The sequence below is a fragment of the Panthera leo genome, chromosome B3, assembly GCF_018350215.1.
Source record: "Panthera leo isolate Ple1 chromosome B3, P.leo_Ple1_pat1.1, whole genome shotgun sequence".
Classification (NCBI taxonomy): domain Eukaryota; kingdom Metazoa; phylum Chordata; class Mammalia; order Carnivora; family Felidae; genus Panthera; species Panthera leo.
Genome location: NC_056684.1, coordinates 136383832 through 136406833, shown reverse-complemented (window position 1 = coordinate 136406833; position 23002 = coordinate 136383832). Strand labels below are relative to the sequence as shown.

Below are 23002 nucleotides of genomic sequence, written 5' to 3'. Positions count from 1 at the left end.
AGATAAGAGAAAAAAAATCATATATACTAAAGATCTGTGGACTCCCAAAAAAAAGGACATCTCAAAACATCTCAAAAACCAGAAAAAATGTATTAAACATTGCATTCTATTCCATAAGCATTTATTTTTTTTTTAAAGAGTTTAGACTTTTTTTTTTTAATTTTTTTTTTTTTTTAACGTTTATTTTTGAGACAGAGAGAGACAGAGCATGAACGGGGGAGGGTCACAGAGAGAAGGAGACACAGAATCCGAAACAGGCTCCAGGCTCTGAGCTGTCAGCACAGAGCCCGACGCGGAGCTTGAACCCACGGACCGTGAGATCATGACCTGAGCTGAAGTCGGACGCTTAACCGACTGAGCCACCCAGGCGCCCCCCATAAGCATTTATTAAGTCCTAAATAACTATATCTACTATTTTTTGATCACCCATTACGTGCTAAGTACTCTATACGTATTATCACATTTAATCCCAAAAAACAATCCAATGGGGGAAGTATAGATTTATCCTCCTGAGAGGAGGTTCAGAGGTTAAAGTCACAGAGCTGGTAGGCGTAGTGCTGGAATGCAAATCAAAGTCTGTGTAACTTCGAACTCTGAACTTATATTTGACCAATCAAATTAGTGGTTTTCTTCATTTCCATAGAAATGCTCTGAAGTGGTTAAAGTCATATGTAAACACTGTATTATTGACAATAATTCAGGTAAACATTTAAAGGATTGTTTTCTCCCTTATTCCACAAATGTTCAAAAGCAAAATTCTTAATATTTAAAGCCAAGTGGAATCTCCTTTCAAAATAAAACTGATTCTAAATGTGAGGTCGTACCCCTGAAAAATGAAAATTAAATTAAAACAGAGTCAAAAAGAGAAAGTTTAAAGTATATGGAGCATAATTTTTCTTAAATGGAATTTGATACACTCTTAATTTTTTGAAAAATGGTGATCCAACTTAAAATGGTGAAGTCCAATAACCAGAAAATCCCATTACCTACTACCTACGCTGGATAACAGAGTTCAATAAAAGCATTAAGACACTATGGTCAAAACAAGTATACAATAATTAAAAATTCACTAAGTATATACAAGTATGTGACACTCTTTCTAGAATTAACACATTAACTAAAGGTTTCTGTCTCAATTTAGCCCTTAGCAAATTAAAAAAAACTTGCATTTGTTAACTGATTTCATTTTTTAAAACATTATGAACCACATAGGCTTACCAGATTCATAGTCATGTATGCATCAACTCTATTCAAGGGAACTAAAAAAAATCCTCGCATTCTGCTAATATTTAATATAAAAACATAAAATGCTACATTCATGGAGACTCAACTCGTATTTTAGTTCCAAATGCTATTTCATCAGGGTAGAAACTGGACTTTCACCATAAAGAAACATTATTTTAATTTTTCAAGTGTAGAAACCCACTAAAAAAGACCCAGAGTAATTATTACTTTTGTTCATCACAGAATAATCCTATCTTAAAGATTTCTAAAACAACCCCCAAAAATTAACCTAGAAAACTCAAATAGAAACACACTCCAGATACTTACCAACATCAGCCTAACTATTCATGGCAAAATGATACATGCAGTAAGTCAGAACTAACTAAGGCCACTTTGCTTACTTTCTGTTTTTCAAAATGAGAGGCAATGATTACTTACGTTCAATTAATTTTTGAATGACCTCATGTCTCTGTTCTTGTTTACGATTATAACGTAGAAAAATGCATAGCGTTCGTGAAGCTGCCTTTTGGACAGGTAAGACATTCTTAAAGAAATAAGAAAGACAATTAAACCAATATAATAATACACTTTGGCTCCACAAATCAATTTTCAATTGCGGCTAAAAGTAAGAGCAGTGTTGGGGCGCCTGGGTGGCTCAGTCGGTTAAGCGTGCAACTTCAGCTCAGGTCATGATCTTGCGGTTCGTGGGTTCAAGCCCCGCATCGGGCGCTGTGCTCACAGCTCGGAGCCTGGAGCCTGCTTTGGATTCTGTGTCTCCCTCTCTCTCTGCCCCTGCCCCCTCGTACTCTGTCTCTCTCTCAAAAATAAACATTAAAAAAAAAAAAAAAAAGTAAGAACAGTGTGGTCCACCTCTCAAATCACTGTGGAAGTGCCCTCATAATTTAATGTCAATACCACTCAGGCATATCAACTAATGTATCATATTACAAAGTTAATTCTGTTTGGCACAGTTTCCAAATCATCCAAATCTGCTTTACAGGATGACTCTCATTTCTTTGCCACTTCATCTTAAGTGACATTCTCCCCAAATACCTCTCGGCCACCCATTCTCTTAGCCATTCCCTGGACCTTGTCACTCATTTATTCAGCAAATGCTTGCAAGAACATACCCTGTGTCAGGTACATCATCAAAAATGTGCCACTTCTAAAATATAAATTTAGAGATCCCATGATCAGATATACTTTGCAATCCTTCTGGCTTGCTTCTGACTCTTCGAACTCAATGTCGTCACTGAGATCCCTGGTCCACACACAGATGAAACTTAGAATCAAAGGGACACCATGTCCATAACTCTTACTAATGTTCTATACTCCTCTGTCCTTTGAATTTGTCACACCGCTGGGCAGAATTCATTAATTTTAAATGAATTCAATCATCTGTCTTTACTGGGTTTGGGTTCCAACTACGTATTAGAGAAAAATCTCTCAACCAGATCTATTATGCCCAGTATAAAATTCACGTACACCATCTTGGCTTACGTATCAATACTATAATATTTAAATATTAAAGATTCAGACTATTACAGTGGGGATCCTTGAAATTCAAGTAGAATAAAACCGCACACTGCTGCCTTTCTGGATCCTTAAATATTTTTCACAACAAAAGTAGGGGAAAAAAAGCTTATGTCATTGCTCAAAACCTTCCAAAGACTTCCCCCGTTTCAGAGAATACAACCTAGATTCCACATCATGGCCCTCAAAGTGTGCTGTGCTGTGGACCCAGCCACCCCTCTACCTCACGTCTCTACCGCTTTCTACAATGGTTTCCGTCCTCACGCAACCACACTATTCCCTTTGCCTGGACCACTTGTCCTTCAGACATCCACAGAGTAACTCCAGTACTTTGTTCAAGCCTCTGCATGAAGCACACTTGATCAGAGAGGACTTTTTCCTGACCGCTCTCTCCACAACAGATCCTACTACCCTCGGTCACATTCCTCGCCCTCTACCCTGCTTTCCCGGTCTTCACTATACCTTTCGTCCCTGACATACTATATACGTATGTTTGTTTACCGCCTGTCTCCAACAGAATCTAAGGTTCCGTGATAATAAGTTCCTTATCTCTTTTGTTTGCTGCTGTATCTTGGTACCCAGAATAGTGCTTGGCACATAGTAAGCTCTCAATTAATTTTGCTGAAGGAATGAATACTATGACCATTAGTATGGAATTAAAAATACAAATTCTTTCTTTTCTCCAGAGAATACTGACACAGAATAACGTGTCCTCTTTGATCATGGAAAACGTGCTATAATAATCACGTATCTCCTTTTAAGTGTGGAGTTACTGTCTTGTAAAAGAAAATAGTAAAACGAATCTCTCAGGCTTCCAAGTAGTTTGTTCATACTCTTTGTTGCAACTCGTCTCTCCTTCCTGATAAGAGAAGCTAAAACTATGGAATAATTATGTATTCTTGGCTTTGGAAACACAACATGCCTACTGAATAATCAGATTGAGGTCAACAATTAAGATCAAACTTCACAGCACTCATCGGCCCCTGTTAATAGATTTACTCAGCCTGTCTTATTATCCACCTCGCCGCCACCACTGTAGAACGCAGGCTCTGTTAAGAGCAGGACTCTGTCTTATTCACTCCTTTATCCCTAACTCTTGGAACACGGCCTGACACATAGCAGGCACTCAAATAAGTAATTTCTGAATAAAATAATTGATAAATTCTGCTCAATTTGATGTGAAATTTCCTATGCGGCACACTCACGCGTTGTCCTCTGGTAAGGAGTCATTGTTGCCAAAATCATTTCTTAAGACTGTTACGTCTATAACATAACCTTCATCTTCTAGGCTTTGCTTTGATGAATGAAATTAACTTGTAGAAGAGGTAGTTCATGAAATGTCTATTTTTTTTTTTTTAACTTAAGTTGAAAATGACACCGACCATGTTATTTTTCTTTTTAATCTTTGAGGCTAAAACGGATTTGGGGTTTCTGAGACGGCTATTAGATTTCATTATCTCCCTTTTATTGAGAACAATGAGAACATAAAGCACTTTCTTTAGCAGCTTCTAAAACTTATACGTCATATGGAAATTTCTTATACTTCAAAAATGGTAGGAAGACATCATATTAAATGTACATATTAAATGTACATTGAACCGGGGGTTCAGCAGACCTCTCTGGAAATTTTTGTAACAAAGGTCAACAACTCACTCTCTGGGGTATTTGGGTACAAATCTTTTCTTTTTTTTCCTGCTTTTGACTCTAATGTTAAGGCTATCCATCATAGGCCACCATGTTTTTAATATAAGCTTTATCTGTTACATAGCCATCTTTCAGAGGTACTTTAAAAGAAAAAGTAACTCCTCTAAGATTGAGAGGCTTACAAGATGCCTTGGCAACACGGCATAGTTGAGGCAGGCTCTGAGGCCATGACACATATAAGGTATATTATCAGAGCAGAAGGTACTTAGCAGTCAAGATCACAGTCTCCTGCCAACCTGCCTCTTGAGAAGAACTACATCAAGTTTGAAGTGAGTCTGTTCACACTCTCCTTGGCGACATACGGACAAAGGGTAAGTGAAGGTACCACCTGTTCATTCTTCATTCCAGCTATACAGACAATGCTCAAAAACAAGCATGAGCGGAAAAGCACAGAGAAACTTAAGTTCCCCCTTCAGAGACCTGGCAAAAGAACATCCTTCTAGGACAAAATGGAATAAATGAAGTTTGTCGTACTACTTTGAGAATGTGAAGAATCTGGTAACCCCAAAATCAGGTGAGAGTTCAAAAGCATTAGATAAAAGGTACCGGGCTCACATTTGTCATCACGATCGTGAACATTCTTTGCAAGAAACGATAATAAATCTGATCACTGGATATGATGTGTGGCAGACAGGCATATTTCTGCAGTAGCTTCTCATGAGTTCTCCATTTTAAGGAGGCCGCAGCTCGCTGCTCGGCGGCTGTGAGTGCCGGAATCAAGTCAGGCAGAGATGACAACTGAAAAAGAAAGCCCATCAGAGGATGGATGATAATAAATCCACCACAGCATTCCAGCGAATTCTTCAGTCTTACAACACACTGGGGAGAGGGACATTCTCGCTCACTTCACAACTTAGGCTCTCGGTTGTCACAGGGAGACCGTTATCTGGCAAATTCAAGTCAGTATGTTTTAAAAATTCCATGAGTAAAATGAACAGTTACTGGAAACGAAATTCTGAAATAGAGAATGGGACTCACAATCCCTCTGACAAAAGTAAAATTTGTTCTACTTCACTGTTGGAAAATTGTGACCTTCCAAATTCCTTCTCTCCTGTCCTCACCAGATGCTGTTCTTGGAATAATAATTAATGCTAATAAAAACTGAAAATGTGAACGTAACCTCCGAGGGCAGTAAGAATCATGGTAATACAAGAATTGGAGAGGAAATTCAGGCTGTTGAAGCTCCAAGAGACATTTACTAAGCACTTGTTAATATGGGGCAGACACTACTTTAAATATTTTCCATACGTTCTCTCCTTGTTCCCTACAACAACTCTGCGGAGTGAGATCGTATTTATAACATTCAGGAACTTCTTTGATACAGGACGTTTACCTTATTTTCTTGAACACTGCTTTCTCCACCGGTAGACATAAGTTCAAGGATTTCTGGAAGATGATCTATGAGAGCATCTAGTACCTTTTAATAGAGAGATTGGTTACTTTTATGGCAATTACTGTTTTTCTAGTCTTGGATTAGTTTCATACGTCCATCTCTGTATCTGTCTCTCGATACTGTTCAAATAGTCTAGATCGGAGACAGCCACTTCTACACAACCAACATGCTGAAAACCTGCCTCTCGACTTTTAAAAAGCAATTGAAGTTAGAGAACACCCTCTGCAACGACTAAATATTGAGGAGTTGAGCTTTGACAAGCCCGTACTCATTTGAGTGAACAGGATATACTGAATGCATCATCAACATAAAGTACTGCAAAGTTTCCACAAGTATACTCCCCAAACAATGCTAAGAGAAAAAGAGATAACATTGAATGTACGATTCCGATTGTGGAAAATAAAAACCTCTTCACAGAAAAAAGTAGGAAATTTTTAAACTACAACAAAACAGTAACAGCGACTGGAACTAAAGGTATTCTTTTGTCGGTCTACTTTTTGGCATTTCCTAAATTTTCCTTAATAAGCAAATATATGTACATATTTTAAAAACCTAGTAATTGTTTTTAAAGATCTCAATTTCCAGTCTATGATACAATGGTACGTTGTCTTAACACTTTTGGGGATTGCCAGCTAAAAGAATTCATGCAATTCTTAAGAAGGAGGCAGGGAAAGGGCATTGAAATATTCAGACTTAACATAAAAGAAGTAAAAACCAAGGAGTAAGAAGATATTACCTCCAGTGATTCATCTTGTAATAATGTTATCAGTTCTTTATGTATTAAATATACTCCAGAATTCAGAAGTTTAGAGACCTAAAATGCAGCGATAAAGTCTCTCAGATTTAAAACTACTAGACATCTAAAGGTTATAATAATAATTTTACAAAATACATCCCTGTTAGATACTTCTTCTGAAATGAGACTAGGTTACAACATACATATAAAAATTAGATTTCTAGAGAAATTAATTGCATACAAAACCAGCTTTTTAGTCTCCTTTATGACACTCTGGAGTGTGGACACGTGAGAATCGGCAAGTAAGTGCCCACATGGGCGCAGCAAATGTAGGAAGGATTTATCAGAGTCATAATTTCCGTATCATAAGCAATAAGCCCATGGATGCCTCCAGCTCATATTTTAAAGTCTTACAGCGGCCAACGAGGTCTCCCAGGATAGTGCAGGCACATGAGCATTCGCCCTGGCTCAGCACCTCCTAAAGAGGGCAAGTTCTACGGAAGGTCTGTGTGACACGGACAGAGGGGAGTCCCAAGCAAGCAAGACATCAAAGACTTTTCCCATCAAAGACTTTGATCAGCACAAAAGGAGCTGGAAGGGTCTAAGCTAAACTCCCCTGTGAACAGGTTTGGGTTTTTTTCCTCCTCCAGACAAAAACAGAACTCACAATGATAAATCCACCAGTTTCTACTTTTCTTTCTTTCTTTCTTTCTTTCTTTCTTTCTTTCTATGTATTGGGCTTCTGGGTAAGATTTCAATGGGCAGGAGGGGGTGGGGGGAAGTATTTTAAAAACCTCTGCTCTACAGGGTTGTTTCTGACTCGTTCAGAATATTTTCAAAATACTATTTTTCTGAAAAACAAGAATAAAGTTAGGATATAGGAAAGTAATTATCAGAATTTAACAACAACCCTGTGAGGAAAACTTAAACTCACCAGCGGATTTTCACTGCTCAAAAGGACAAACCCAGACTAACAATTCATTTTTGGAATAGAGTATCGTGAACAGCCTACCTACATGGTATGACTGAGGGAACATGGCAACTAGCCACCCAGCAAATAGCTAGATCAACAACTGCCAGACTCACTCCTACCAGTGAAATATTTTTATGTACCCATTTCAAGATGTTTCTCTCTCTGGCGCTAACATGTGATGTCCACTACAAAACACAAATAACGATGAAATTTTAAAGGGATAAAGATAAAAATAAGTAAAAGCTCTAACATTACATAAACATTGCGTTCTCAGACACAAACCTCATGAAACCATCTCTGGTTTCTAATAACTACAAGCATGCACGGTAACCAAGACTAAATAAATGCTCACTTAAGGCGCACTGGAGACAGAGATTTCACTCAGCCGGCCAGTGCCCTCTGTCCCGTCCCATCCTCCAAAACATACTGTGCAACACTGGAAGTATTTTAATTAGTTACACCATTGAAAGACAATATTTCCTAGATTTTGCACAATGAACGTTTCGTCACCCCAGAAAAAGTGTTATTCAAAAGAATACTATCACCCAACAATCAAGAGTCTCAAGCAACATAATCATGATGCTACAGATTCCTCGTGTGCTTATAGCTAATCAAACAATGCTCTGATGTAGGAACCCAGTGCAAGGAAGGGGCTGAAATATTCTCACTGAGAGTAAGAATATTTAGATACCTCTTGTGAAGACAGGAAATATTTTATTGTGCCATTTACAAAGAGACATTTATATTTGGAAGTTGACAACTTACAGTTTATACGTGCTTACTGCCACTATGTAAGCATACACGTGCTTCCTGGGATCACCCAAGACACGTATCCAGATTTCAACCTCTAGGGTTAAGAAGTCAATTACATCCATCGGAAATGTTTAAATTCACTTTTGCTTCTTCCACTCAAGAGAGTTATAACAGCTGAACCTAACAGGTATGTTCATAAAACGTGATCCATTTGCACGAAAAGCAATAAATAACCTGTCACTCGATTTTCCGTTTACTCTCAAGTTCTTGAGTTTAGATGCAAAGTTAAATATTAATATTGTAAGGCATATAAAACCTGGTTTTACTTCCAAACCAAAGATACCCGTATTCACACCACAATGTCTGGCTTAAAGTCGGCACTTAATAGAGGTACGCTGAATGAATGGATCAATAAATGGTAAATGAATATAATGTGCTTATGTAAATGACTTCTGTCAACATACTAAAGAGAGAATTATGGAAATTTTAAAATAACAGTTAGGACTCAAATATGAAAGTGATATGGAGCCCATATCATATAATAAACCTTTATAAACAGAAGCGTACACAATATCCAAAACTCATCTAGCATACATAGGTGGAATTAACAAACGTCAAATGCTAACACTTCTTCACACTTACTTCATAAAAGCAAATGGCAATAGTGTATCTGACTGGTACTTCGGGGTCATGACAAAGGCAGAAGAATGTAGAATAGAGTTCCATGTGGAAGTTTTTAGGATCAACAAAAACAATCATGGCCTGGTGGAGGTGGAAGGGAGAAGATGAGTGGGAAGGAGAGAAAAACGTGCATCAATACCTAATATTACAATCATTTCATTTCAATTGAAATCATGTCCTCTACATAATAATTCAGGTGGAAATCACATTTGGAAGATCCAAATGCATGCAGATGGCTCTACTTTACACACAAAGTTAAATATAAGTTATACTAATATTACTCAGGACCTACTGTCTACACCACACGTAAGCCTAAGCAGCAGGGTCATAAATGGCCATGGTTTTTAATGCTATCTATTCAGATATTTTAAAGTTATCATCAAAACCTTTTGTCAGTACAAATACATAATCTATTACCGGAAAGTTATAAGCACAGTTCTTCCGTACTGAAATATATTTCTTCTCCTGCTCTAGGATTTGGGGTGGAATCTGATTTTCATTGTGTCCGTTTTCTTGTTGCAAACCCAGCGTACACAGTTTCTTATAAAACTCCAAAAATCTCAAGTGTTGATCTGGAGTAAGAATTCCTAAAACAAATGTAAAACCTTTGTTCAACATTTTCACTGAAAACAAAAATAGAGAGAGAAAAGCAAAATACAACACTTACGTAACGGGAACCAAATACTCAAGTAAACCGTTAAAGACCATAAATAAAAGCAACAGTGAGGAAAGAGTACCTCTTATGGAGAAATTCAATGGGTCTATTGTTTCACCTTATGTTGATTTTAATAACACTTTAATTTTAACAGTATAAACTATGCAATGCAGGAATGACGACTGAATGTCTGCAGCACGTATCACACTACAGACCACCGACGAGTCACTACAATAATAATATGTAAGGACCATTACTGCAATTTACTTCTGGTAAATATTCTAAAATTGCCTGCAGAAAAGACCTGTGTGTGTATCTGCAGAGAAAAGAGTTTAAAAACTCAACCTAAAAGACGGCAAAGTAAACTCTAAATATTTCTGATCCACAGACTCGTTCCACATTAATAAATGATCTTAGAGAGCTAGGAACTCATCATATACTGCAAACCTTATTTTCAACGGCCAATTAAAAGTCTATAATATACCTGCTGAAAAATGTTTTAGTATAGCAGATGGCTATAACTTAATTTATGATTACATTATTATAGGAAGCTAAGAACCGAGTAATATGTTCAAAATGCCAGGTTATGAGTATTATTCTAAATTCTAAGCTGAACTGCTCACATGATATATTAATTACTCAACAAATAGTTAATAAGTGTATACTTGCTATGCACCAATAGTTAATATAACTACATCATATGCCAACCGATACCATATTTTATATGAATATAAAATATTCAGAGATTTAAAGGGCCATGACTACTTCTTTCGGTCACTGTTCTTTCAAATAGGTTCTGTTAGGGAAAAAGTCATTCTTAAATGTGCTCTAGATTATGCTACCAAAAATCTAAGACTTCTTAAGATTTTACACCCTTAAAGGATAGGTTTCACAACTGAGGAGCTGCAGTCAAGTGGCTGAGGCAGAAGACAAAGGAAAAAAATTATCCACAATCTTGAAATTCTCAGGGTATATCATACCATAGAGTCCATGGCATAGTTTTCCTAAATGGAAAGATAAGGAAATAAGAATGGATTCGTCCGCTTTGAAAGATTTTTCACAAAATGATTTCACTAAGGGAAGGATAGTTTGACTTCTGTCATCTGGAAAACAAAACAAAACAAAACAGACTTTAGATCTAGTTGCCCACGCTGCACATGGAGAAATGCATACATACAGATTCCAGAAAGGAAAGTCGCCGGGTTGGCCACACGGCCACGGAACACGTCGGCAAGCCCTGGTCGCAGAAGTAGCAAGAAGAGGGCTGAGATCGGCAAAACCTTTTCACGCCAGGCTCAGGGGCTCGGACTCGTGGACGGCCACCGGGACCACATGTCAAGAGTGCTTACAGGCTAAAGAGCTTTGAGGACTGAGGCTTGGAGGCCGAATAACTACAGAACCCCAACACCGCGGACGTGAACGGAGGACCAGCAGGCTCAGGCCGCAGGTCTCACGTGTTAGCGCGTAACTCACGCCAGGGGGCAGCTTTTTCTGACTGAAATTGTTAGCTTATAATATGTCCTGTTTATTGAATTTCTCCATTTTTACTTATATGGCACTTCCTTAAGAAGTTCACTGATATTGTGGGGGCGTCTGGGCGACTCAGATGGCTGAGCATCCGACTTCGGCTCAGGTCACGATCTCACGGTTTGTGAGTTCGAGCCCGGCATCAGGCTCTGTGCTGACAGCTCAGAGCCTGGAGCCTGCTCCGGATTCTGTGTTTCCCTCTCTCTCTGCCCCTCCCCTGCTCGCGCTCTGTCTCTGTCTCAACAATAAACATTAAAAAAAACCTTTTTTTTAAGAAGTTAATCCATATTTTAAGTGTGTCTGCTTAGATTATAAATTTCTCATATATCCCACTGACATTTACATCTTGATTCTAAATACTCTGAATTTCCCATAATTCTCTTAAACTGTCAGAAAGGAATCGCTATTAAGGGTCTGACAAGACTAAGCAAAATGCTGCAACAGGTTTAATGGTATTATTATGACTGTTACTATCATTACGTTTCAGGACCACATCTACCATTTTAACTAAATGACATTTATTAGACATTCATTGTTTTCCGTACAGAACACGCATTATCCTAAGTAGAAGTAGAGGGATGAGTAATAAACGGTCTGAACTTGAGAAACTCACACCAGCAAAGAAGCCAAACACAAAAACTATCACAAGACGACGTGATCGCTATTCTCATAGTTGGTATAAGGCACGGGTCTGCAATTTTTGTAAACGTTCTAGGCTTCACAGTGTATCTGTCGTAACGACTCTGCCACTAGGGCCCCAAATCAGCTGCAGACAATACAGAGCCACGTGGGCATGGCTAGGTTCCAATAAACTTTATTTACATAAGCAGGCAGCAGCAGGATCTGGCCTGCAGACCACAGTTGGTGTACCCCAGGCATAAGACATTTACAGAGATAATCAGAGAGGAGACTGTATTTGCAATGAGCACTGAAGGAAGTTGGTTAGGAGGAAAACAGAAGGGAGAAAAAACAGGGAGAAAAATGAATATGCAGAAAGGCTGGAGGTGTGAGCGAATTTCACGTGCTAAGGGAATGACAAGTGGTACTGGAGCGGGAAGGAATGGCAGGGAAAACCGTGAACATAGGTTACGCCCAGATCTGTTCACAACCGGGTGTGGACAGTGAGGGGAGAGAGCAAGGAGGGGGCCAAGGCTCCTAGACTGAATGCCCAGGGGTGCCCCATCATTAGGACAAGGAGATTCACTCACTCATCTATTTTCATGTATTATAGTTCTTACTCCTCTAGCTCATCATATAGGCTGAATGATTATTCTGGAACAATCATACATAATTATTGGCCACACTGCAATAATCTTTAAGAGGCTCTCCTAGTTCAGGGTAAAATGTTGTTAATCCAAGTAAACATAATCCTATAATTTACACAATAGAGTTTCGCACCCAAGTACTTGACATTTACTCCTCCAAATTTTACCACATCAGAATGGTTAATGTTTACTGATAAATTAATCTCCAGCATTTGTCAAAAGTCTAGTCATATACTCACAGAGGAGCTAATTGTCTCTGTGATGTCTTTGTGATTTGACTGGCACAACACGAAGAAATACCTCCTTACCCATTCCCACTCAAACACCTCATCCCAAAGTTTTCCTCCCCACGGCCATGAGATTTCTAGCATTAAAATATTAAGGAAGGAATATTACTGCTTTAGTCAACATCTTTCCTAGAGTCAATTAGTTAAGCAAGTTAAAGGCTAATTACCAAACCAATTCTTATCTCCCCACACAAGGCAGTTAAACATGGATGAGCGAAAAGAGAGAGGCATGGAACATGCAGTAACACAGGATGCCAGGAAGGTAAAAGCAGCCACAGAGAAGGTGCCACAAGAGAAAGAACCAGAAAGAGACAGAGAGGAAGGGAGGCTTAATGTTCATCATAAAACAACATAAGGAATTCTATCCCTTATCTTTCTTCACTCCCTATCAGTTACAAAACAGGGGAAAACACTGCTTTCAGAAGCAAAGGTGTGTCCGCGGGAAGATTTACCTGTGTCAAACACGTCAAGCAGATTAACCAAAGTTTCGAAAGCAGCAAGCCGCACACTGCTGCCTTCATCCCTGGAGAGTTCTATTAGCTCAGGGAGCACCACGCTTTTTGTAAGTTCTGTCCTGCACAAGAAGCAATAGAAGAAAATAAATCAATTCAATGAATTATAGCAAGAACTTATGAAGTGAAAGTCACGGGGCCAGGTACTGCAGAGAACAGGAAAAATCATAAAGATCTGGCTCCTGCTCTCCAGAAGCTTGCAACCTGGCTGGAAAGCATGATATAAACATAAGAAACATTAACAGTAATTGTCTAATTACTTAAATCAATTCTACTTCCACCAGGATAATATTATTACCTGCAGAGATCTTAATGACTAGAAGTTTATATTAAACTTTACATATTGTAAAAGTTTTCCATCTTAAGCAACATCAGCAAATGATCTGGACTAGCCAGAAAAACCTAACAGTAGCGACCACAGATACCTTAACAAAATCTTTTTATCTAGATTTCAAGGGCTGCATTATTTTTTCATTCACCTAAAATACAACATTACAGTAACTAATTCCTACATAGAAGAATGATACAGGACACTAGACGCTCTCTCTGAAAGAATGAAACACAATACCCATGCTTTCAGGGCATATACAACATTTATAATACAATCACCAATGGTTCTCATTAGATACTTTAATCAGCCACTGCTCATTCACCAAAATGAGATGCTACTACAATGACCCATGCTGATAAGGGAGACTTATAATGTGATGCATTATCATGTGTCCTTCCTAGACACGTGATGGAAGACGGCATGAATTATAATTTGATAGAGAATGAGAAAGTCACTGAGAGTTGCAGAAAACCTGAAAAGATTTAGGGCAGAGCACAAAGACTCTAAGACAACGCTGTCAAGCAGAACTTTCTGCTATGAGGGAAATGTTTACAAACTGTATTGTGGCCACACGTGGCTACTGAGCATGTAAAATAAGGTCAGTAGGGGCGCCCGGGTGGCTCAGTCGGTTCAGCGTCCGACTTTGGCTCAGGTCATGATCTCACGGTTTGCAAGTTCGAGCCCCGCGTCGGGCTCTGTGCTGACAGCTCAGAGCCTGGAGCCTGCTTCGGATTCTGTGTCTCCCTCTCTCACTGCCCCTCCCCCACTCATGCTCTGTCTCTCTCTGTCTCAGAAATAACATTAAAAAAGATTTTTTTTAATAAATAAAATAAGGTCAGCATAACTGAGGAACTGAAGTTTTAACTTCATTTTACTGAATTTAAATAGCCAAACATGGCTAGCGGCTACCTTATTGGAGAGTACCGGCTCTAAGGACTTGCGCGATCAGAGAGCCAAAAACTGTTTCTAAGAAATTAATCTATGAAAGGGGGGAAGGTGGTCAAAAGCACAAACTTCCAGTTATTAAATAAATAAGCCATGGGGATGTGCTGTACAGCATAGTGACTATAGTTAACAATACCATACTGTATATTTGAAAGTTGCTAAGAGAGTAAATCTTAAAAGTCATAAGAGAAAAAAATTCTGTAACTGCATAAGGGGACAGGGGTAGCCAGACTTACTCCGATAATCGTTTTGCAATGTATACTGACTCATGTTGTACCCATGAAACTAATATGTTTTATATCAATTCAGAACATATTTGCATGCTGTTAAAAACCTTGAGTTTATTAAGAATGAAAGACGGTAGTTTAAGCTAAAGATCTCATCCCTATTTACAGGCAAAAGTTACTTCCATTCAATCTTTCAAATGATTTTTCCCCCCAAGAGTGGTATACTGATGCAAACCCAACTTAATTATATCTGGGTATTAAAGATAAAAACAATCAGAATCAAAAGGTCTTTAATAGCTGCACAATGATTTCTTAATGCTGAAAAGGCAAAGTGAAAAAATCAAATCTGTGTATCATCAGTGGCAATAAGGACATGTCAGTTTCAACCTACCAACACCAACGGGGATTTCTCATTTTCAACTACGTTAAAGCCACTAAACACTATGGCACTATGTATTAAAAGATCGCTTTTATATGTTATCAAAATTTTAAAAAACATAAGAGCTATATAAAAATAGATAACCTATAACCTTCTACTTAAAGAAACTTTGAAAGTTTCTGATAATGTACGGCCTCCAGGCTTCTATCCCGTTGATGTTATTATATACATCCTCTTTGGGCTTCAGCTTCCTCATCTGTAAAACAGGAACAATTACTATCCATCCAACAGATGATTGTGAGGGTATTAAGCTCACACAAGTGCTTAGAAGAGTGTCTCACACATGGTAAATATTATCTAAGTGTATACTAATGTTATTCATAAATTTTGATATACACCGATTCTTTATACTTATCTCTAAAAATGGAATAATACAGGTAAAATATCAGCAAAAATTCTGTGTATATAATAGAATTCAAAAAGATTCTAGGTTTATGCTTCTCCCAGTAGGACACGAAGATATTTCCTGTGTCTTTGCTAGCACTAAAGATTTATCATTAACTTTTCTGATTTCATTGGTAAAAGGAGCATTTCACTATTGTTTTGTAAATATCACATATTATTCAGTAACTGTCTGTCTACTTGACTGCATCTCTGGTCAAACTCCAAGCACCTGGACGACAGGACTGTATCTTTTTCATTATTACATCATCCATATGTAATCCATAGCTTATGGTAGGTGCTCAATGCATATTCATTAAATGCATAGATCTCTCGACAACTAAATGAAATTGAGTACATTTATTGGACACTTACATTTCTTCTTTATGAAGTATATTACTTGTTTTCTTTGCCTGTCTGTCACATTATAAAAGTAAAAATAAGGCATCGTGGCAGACCCACACATGTAAGATGCAAATACTCTCTCATTAGTTCCTCTAAACAAGCTGGATTAGGGCTTCTTCAAGAAGCAGATGTGGGCTATACACTGCCTGTGCTGGTATATTTATGAGAATATCCTTTTCTTGACTTCATATGCAAACTCCACTCTGGCTAGGGCAGAACTGTAGGTCATTATCCTTTGTACTAAAAATGCCTTTGGCATATAAGGATTCGGAACAAAAATCTGGGGACGGCCTGATTCTATTATTTGTGTAGGAGTCCAGTCTTATCAGCCAACATGCTAATAATTATAACCTAACCCTTCCATGACATCAGAAGGCAGGGTATGTAAAATACAGGGTGAGGGATAGCACGATGAATGAAATAAGCAAGCTTGCCCAGATAGCCAGCCTGGAATTCTGGGGTCTCGCTGCGTGATCCAAATCTACCCAGGTGCTGGCCATGATTTGGTGCCACCTGATGGTAGCAGCCTGATCAAACTAAGTACCGATGAAGGACGATCCTGAGTTCCACGGTTGGCCAGGTCAGCAACAGCAACTCAAGGAAACTTCTCATCTGTTTGTGCCTTTTCCATCGGCCTTTTTAAGGAGCCTAGGCTGAAAGAAATACTGGGGACCCAATCATCTCCATCTCTTTGTTAAGAAGATAAAGTTGCTCAGCCCTCCCCTACATCAACGCCCTTCCAATCTGACAGAAGACAAAACTCATGGGCAGAGGACAAGAACCAATCATCAGTCCCATTATGTCTGAATTCTACAATCTGCCTCTGACAAAAGCAATCATGGATCTGCTTTTTGTCACTGTAGTTTGTATTTATCATACCGTATATACTCCTTTTGTATCTGGCTCGCTTCCCTTAACATACTGATTCTGAGACATATCCATGCTGTTATAATGCATGTAACAGCATGACATTCCTTTTTCTTGCTAAATAGTACTCCACTGTATGGACATACCGTATTTTATTTTTCCTTTCGTCGATCAGTAGACATCTGGATTGTTCCAGTTTGGGTGTTACAAATAAAGCTACTATAAGCATGTGTATCTAACACAGCTCTTGTTATGGATATATTTTCACTTCTCTTGGGTAAATAATTAAAAGTGGAACGGCTAGGCCATATTAAAGATGTTTAGCTCTGAAGTAAATGCCAACTAGCAGTATTATATCATGGGAGATTGGAAGGTTGTTGATTTGATAATATTCAGGAATGTGATAAGTTTCAAATTAGTTCTTTACGTACAGTGTGAGATAAGAATTAATGTTCATTTTTTTTTTCTCTCATGAATATCCAGTTATCCCAGTACTGTGTTTTGAAGAGATTTTCCTCCTTGAACTGCTTTGGCATTCTGTTGAAAGTCAATTGGCCACATATATATGTGTGTCTATTTCTGTACTCTCTTCTGTTCCACTTATCCGTATCTATTTTTGTATGTATCCTGAAACATCTTTAAATCCATTAATTAGTTCTAATAGTTGTTTTGTAAATTACTGAGGATTTTCTATGTAAACAGTGATGTCATCTACAAGTAGAAATCATTGTAAATTACTGAGGATTTTTCTATGTAAACCGTTCTGTCATCTACAAGTAGAAATCATTTGGGGCGCCTGGGTGGCTCAGTCGGTTGGGCGTCCGACTTCGGCTCAGGTCACGATCTCGCGGTCCGTGAGTTCGAGCCCCGCGTCGGGCTCTGGGCTGATGGCTCGGAGCCTGGAGCCTGCTTCTGATTCTGTGTCTCCCTCTCTCTCTGCCCCTCTCCCATTCATGCTCTGTCTCTCTCGGTCTCAAAAATAAATAAACGTTAAAAAAAAAAATTAAAAAAAAAAAAAAAGAAATCATTTTACTTTTTCCTTTCAGATCTTTAGACCTTTAAGATTTTTGTTTTCTTGCCTTATTTCAATAGCTAGGACATCCCATACAGTGTTGAACAGAAGTGATAAAAACTATCCTCGACCTGTTCTTACCTTAAGGAAAAAGCATTCAATATCTACCATTAATTATGACGTTAGCTGTAGGTTTCTCATACATGCCTGTATCAGATTGAGGAAGTCCCCTTCACCCCTAGCTTCCTGAGAGTTTTTATCATGAATGGATGTTGAAATTTTGTCATACGTTAATAATGGGGGCATTTTCAGGTTATCTTACTTGTCATGTCACCAGAGATTTGATCAATTTCTTCAAAAGTATATTCTTCCGGGGCACCTGGGTGGCTCAGTCGGTTAAGCGACTGACTTCGGCTCAGGTCATGATCTTGCAGTTTGTGAGTTCAAGCCCCACGTCGGGCTCTGTGCTGGAGCCCGTTTCGGATTCTGTGCCTCCCTCGCTCTCTGCCCCTTCCCCACTCACTCTCTGTCTCTCAAAAATGAATAAACGTTAAAAAAATTTTAATTCATTTACAAAAGTATATTCTTTATTTCCTATCTGAGCACTGTATGTTCTTCCCTCCAACACTGAAGAATCTTTTTGTAGATTCCACATTTGTTTCTTTCTTCTCTTTAGTCATCCCTGTATAAAGAGAGGTCTATTCCATACGGTTGTTTTCCTGCAAACACATGTGCACGACCTCTTCGTTATACTATTCACTATTCATCTGATTATTCTAAGAACTGTCCTCTTTGATCCCAAGCTAGTGCACAATCCATAGTTAGTTTTCTAGTGTTATGCAGACTTCAGTTCTTATGGATATGCCAGCTGGACAAGAATCTCTTAATTTTTCTTCCTGATCATCTTATTAAATGAAGAACAATTTCTGGTGCTCATTTCTGATTAAACTAAAGTGGTCAGTAATTGCTCCCCTGCCAGCCACAACAAATACAAAACTACAAACCCAAGTCTGTACTGTTCTTGGGCCCTATTCCCAGTACTTCCTATTCCCAAGTGCCTTAGACCACAACTCCCAGCAGAGTAGTGGGCAGCCTCTCTCTTAAATCAGCAGCAGTCTCGGAAATATCTCTTCCCACCTCCTTTCACTCATCTCAGGGCTTCTCCTAGCCTTGTGTGTAGAAAATTCCTGTTGGTGGTTATCAGAGCTTAACAAAAGTCCTAATTTCCAATGCCAAAAGAAAAAAACTGTATACGTCTCTTTAGTTTTATATATTGATCAAAGAGAGAATAAAAAATATGAATCAGATCATAGTAGTTTTTAGCCATGATACCATGAAAATCCTATGATTATATTCTAATAGTACATGAGAATTCAAAATTAAATGAATTTAATCAGGCAAATTAATTTTTTGAGTGAATTCTAAGTTAACAAGGTAGGTAGATTCTAGCTTTGCTTTTGTAAATTAATCCTTAAGCAATAATTCTATATTAATTTTCAGAAGGCAAATTTGAACACATCTGACCAGCCTGTTTTTAACAGTGGCAAAATGTCAGATGACAAAACATGGAATACAAAAAGACAATGATATATTCTCCTGATAGGTTCTGATCGTGATTAAGGCTTGCACAGAACTGGGCAAGACTGAATTATTTATGGTCCACAATGATCCAGAGTCAGCCTAGCCTAAGAAGATCTACCAGAAAGAAGCTAGTTCTGAAATCAAAATTAGAGAAAGGATTACTCTGTTACATTGTTAAGCTTCTAACACAACACTTAAATCCTCTGATTCATCAAGGTGGACAGGACACAGGACCTGAATCTGTATGACATTCTGAAGTCATCCAAAAGCCTTAAATACTGGCCCCCATTTTTTTGTTGTTGTTAAGAACTATACAAATGGCAACAACCTGATTGTCCTTGCTTGTGAAACAAAGAACCAGGTGAAAACAGTACAACTTCTACTAAAAAATAAGAGGTCTCAATGTTTTTTCTATCAATTTAGGATCCTTTAAAAAAAAAAAAAAAAAAAACTATTTCCCGTGATGGTTCTGAGATAAAACTTCCTTTAATATCATACCTTAACATGAGATCAGTTTTTATGGGTGAAGAGGAGACTATCAGCCCTAGGCATCTCCTTCCTGAACCTCACACAACCAAAAGGCAAGAAAAGACAGTGGAAATGCCAAGGTGTACAGGAAACAAAGACTTCCACTGAGTAAGCCCATCTGAGAGGACCCAATAATATGTCGCTCGCCCAAAGGAATGCTACTGCAATAGTCCAAGCGTGGTTTATATTGGGACATTTTCCCTTCTCGGATCTAGGTATCTGGATGCTAACTAAAGCCAGTGAAGGTGAGAAAGAAAGAAATTAACATGAAGTAAATGCTAAGCAACTTCACTTTAATCTAATCTCTTTTAATCCAGACACATCAGGAGGTACTTGTTGTTGCAATCATTTTTAAAACTCACATAAATTTTAGCCCTTCAACAAGCATACTTTCATGGAACACACAGGCACAACATATGCATGTCTGACTATCCGGAAATAAGAATATGACACAAGGAATTGAAACGATACTCACCCAATGCCCTGAGCTATGTTCTCTAATTGCCGACACATACAAGATCGAACTTCATATTCCACATCTTGACAGAGTGATTTTACCAGAGGAAGTATCTCTCTTTTAATGCTTAGAAGGCAAAGAAAGGAACGTGCAAGTGGGTATTTTAGACTAAAATTTTCAAACAGTTATCATCAAAATCTTAGCTTACCCTAATAACAAATATATTTTAATACAAAGCTTTATAGTCTAGAGTGGATTTTCACATGTCATTAAACTTTGGAGGTTATCTCCTGTTACTTGCAAATCATATACATGATTGGATCTTTGTAAAATAATGGCTAATTTTGGATTCACAATTAAACATCTTAAATTAAGGATAAAAGGTTACACAGGCAAGTGGAATATCTAGCAACTATCTACCAAAATACTCTTCAACTTTATATTTTATTCTGTGCCATAATTAATATAACATTCCATTCTTTCCACTTGGTTATTTATCATCTGGGCAGAGAGGAGCATATACACTATAAACATTCCCCATAAAGCCTCAAAATAAGATAAATTATCCAAAATAATGAATTTATAACAATAATGGAAGAAATCAGAAAGTCTTATCTTTATGTACGGTCAGACAGTTTTTGACGTCTATAGAATAATACCATTTTATGCTCAAAACTACACTCAGTGTGTGACAGAGAAGGCTAAGATGAGAAATATAAAAAGTTAACCGTGTTGATTTGAAGAGCCATGAGATCAGAAGAAATGCATCTGAATAGTAGACTAAGTAGACTATAAGAATTCTACAGAGTTAAAACAGCTAAACTTGTATGTAGTATGGAATAACATAATGTAAGCCTAATATAACAGTAAATCACACGACCATCATACATTTTAAATCGAATTTAATTGAATAAAGTAGACAAAAAAAAAATTATATACAAATACTCACGTATGGGCATCAAATTTGTTGGTCATTTTTCCTAAAATTTTACAACTAACTAAACGAGACTGGACAGTTTGGGAAAGTTGTGCCTTGGAAACAAGTGGGTTCAAAATCTAAAGAGAAAATATTTAGAGAACAAATTCACAAAGTTTTATATATTCTTGCCACTAATGTCAGCTATTTTCCTCAAGGAATATTTTAAGATCCTAAGTGGTTTTAAGAAACCTGAGTTATAATTTGAGGTGTCTCATAACCTGAATCACCTTGTTGACCTTCTGCGTTACTAAAGGGAAGATGATGATAAATTACATAATTAAAAAACAACCAGGCCGGGGGCCGGGGGGGGGTGGGGGGGGGAGGGGTGCCTGGGTGGCTTAGTCAGTCAAGCGTCGGACCTCGGCTCAGGTCATGATCTCATGGTTTGTGGGTTGGAACCCTGCACCGGGCTCTGTACTGACAGCTCAGAGCCTGGAGCCTGCTTCAGATTCTGTTGTCTCCCTCTCTCTCTGCCCCTCATCCGCTCATGCTCTGTCTCTCTCTTTCAAAAATAAATAAAAACGTTAAAATAAAAATTAAAAAAAAAACAACAAGCAGGTACACAAAACCTGAATTAAAGCTTATGATGAATTCTGTAATGATCTGTGTACACATAAAGTGTAATTACTGAAATGCACATCTTCAAAAGAAAAATAAGCAAATTGCCAGACAGCCTGAAATTTTTGTTCCATACAGATTAATTTTTATATTTACCCTAAAGGGATACAAAACATTATAGCTTCAAATAGATTCTATTAAGTAATTCTGACATCTGCAATAACCCAAGTGTGATATTGTATTGTGTACACGCCGGGCACCCAAAAACTCAACAGCATGACACATTATAAAGAACTATGAAGATCAGATCCTGATTCTGGCCCCTGCTCTTAATCTGTCCAAGTAATCTTGCTGTTTCTTATTTCTCATCCCAAGATTTCTCATCTACTTAAAATGGAAATTAAACTGTCACCCTAAGGTCCCTCCAAGTTCTGAAACTCTATGACTCTAATAAAAAGGTCAACTGGTTTTTTTCCTCTCCACAAAGAAGCCAGAAATGCTGAATGCATAATGATACATATAATTTAAAACTCAAAGACCTGAAACAAAATAAACTGCAAGCTTAAAATCGTAAACATCACATAAAATAATATATGGCATTCGGGAGTAAAAACTGCATTCTACTACATAGCACCCTTCAAAAAATAGAAGCAACAAATGACAACATGACGTTCAACATTTAAATATCTGTTAATCACCGAGATGTTTGGCACTAAGTATACAAACATCGTCATAATGGGGTAAATCTTCCCATTTTCGAGCTAGTGTTTTGGCACTGAGATAGGACCGCAAATTGTACGAGGGCAAAGGAAGGACGAAAACGCTTCATGAAATACACAGAGGACATTTCCTCAACGGAGAGCTACTTTTTTCAACCAGGACATATTTGAAAAGAATCTACGGACGATGTTCAAAGAGTGAAAAATCATTTCATTACAGAATAAATTTCCTTTCTAACTTTCTTATTCTCCCATTTTAATTTACTAGAACTTTTAGATGAGAGCATATTAAATAATGTTAAAAATTAAAAAGCAAACTAGTAACAATAT

The 23002-nt window shown here is 37.9% G+C and overlaps 1 protein-coding gene across 4 annotated transcripts in view; it reads right to left on the bottom strand.

The window, feature by feature from the left end:
- Positions 1-23002, bottom strand: part of PPP4R4 (protein phosphatase 4 regulatory subunit 4) — a 108218-nt gene that overhangs the window by 29273 nt on the left and 55943 nt on the right. For all 4 annotated transcript variants that reach the window (XR_006204035.1, XM_042944194.1, XM_042944192.1 and 1 more), the window contains 10 exons: positions 21366-21472; positions 20435-20542; positions 13184-13305; positions 10633-10755; positions 9415-9584; positions 8959-9078; positions 6591-6668; positions 5795-5878; positions 5017-5199; positions 1663-1768 (listed from right to left, as the gene is read on the bottom strand). Coding sequence is in view for 3 of the 4 variants with exons in the window: in XM_042944194.1 (XP_042800128.1) it covers positions 1663-1768; positions 5017-5199; positions 5795-5878; positions 6591-6668; positions 8959-9078; positions 9415-9584; positions 10633-10755; positions 13184-13305; positions 20435-20542; positions 21366-21472 (1201 nt within the window). In the remaining variant the exon portion in view is untranslated. The remainder of the gene's footprint in view (positions 1-1662; positions 1769-5016; positions 5200-5794; positions 5879-6590; positions 6669-8958; positions 9079-9414; positions 9585-10632; positions 10756-13183; positions 13306-20434; positions 20543-21365; positions 21473-23002) is intronic.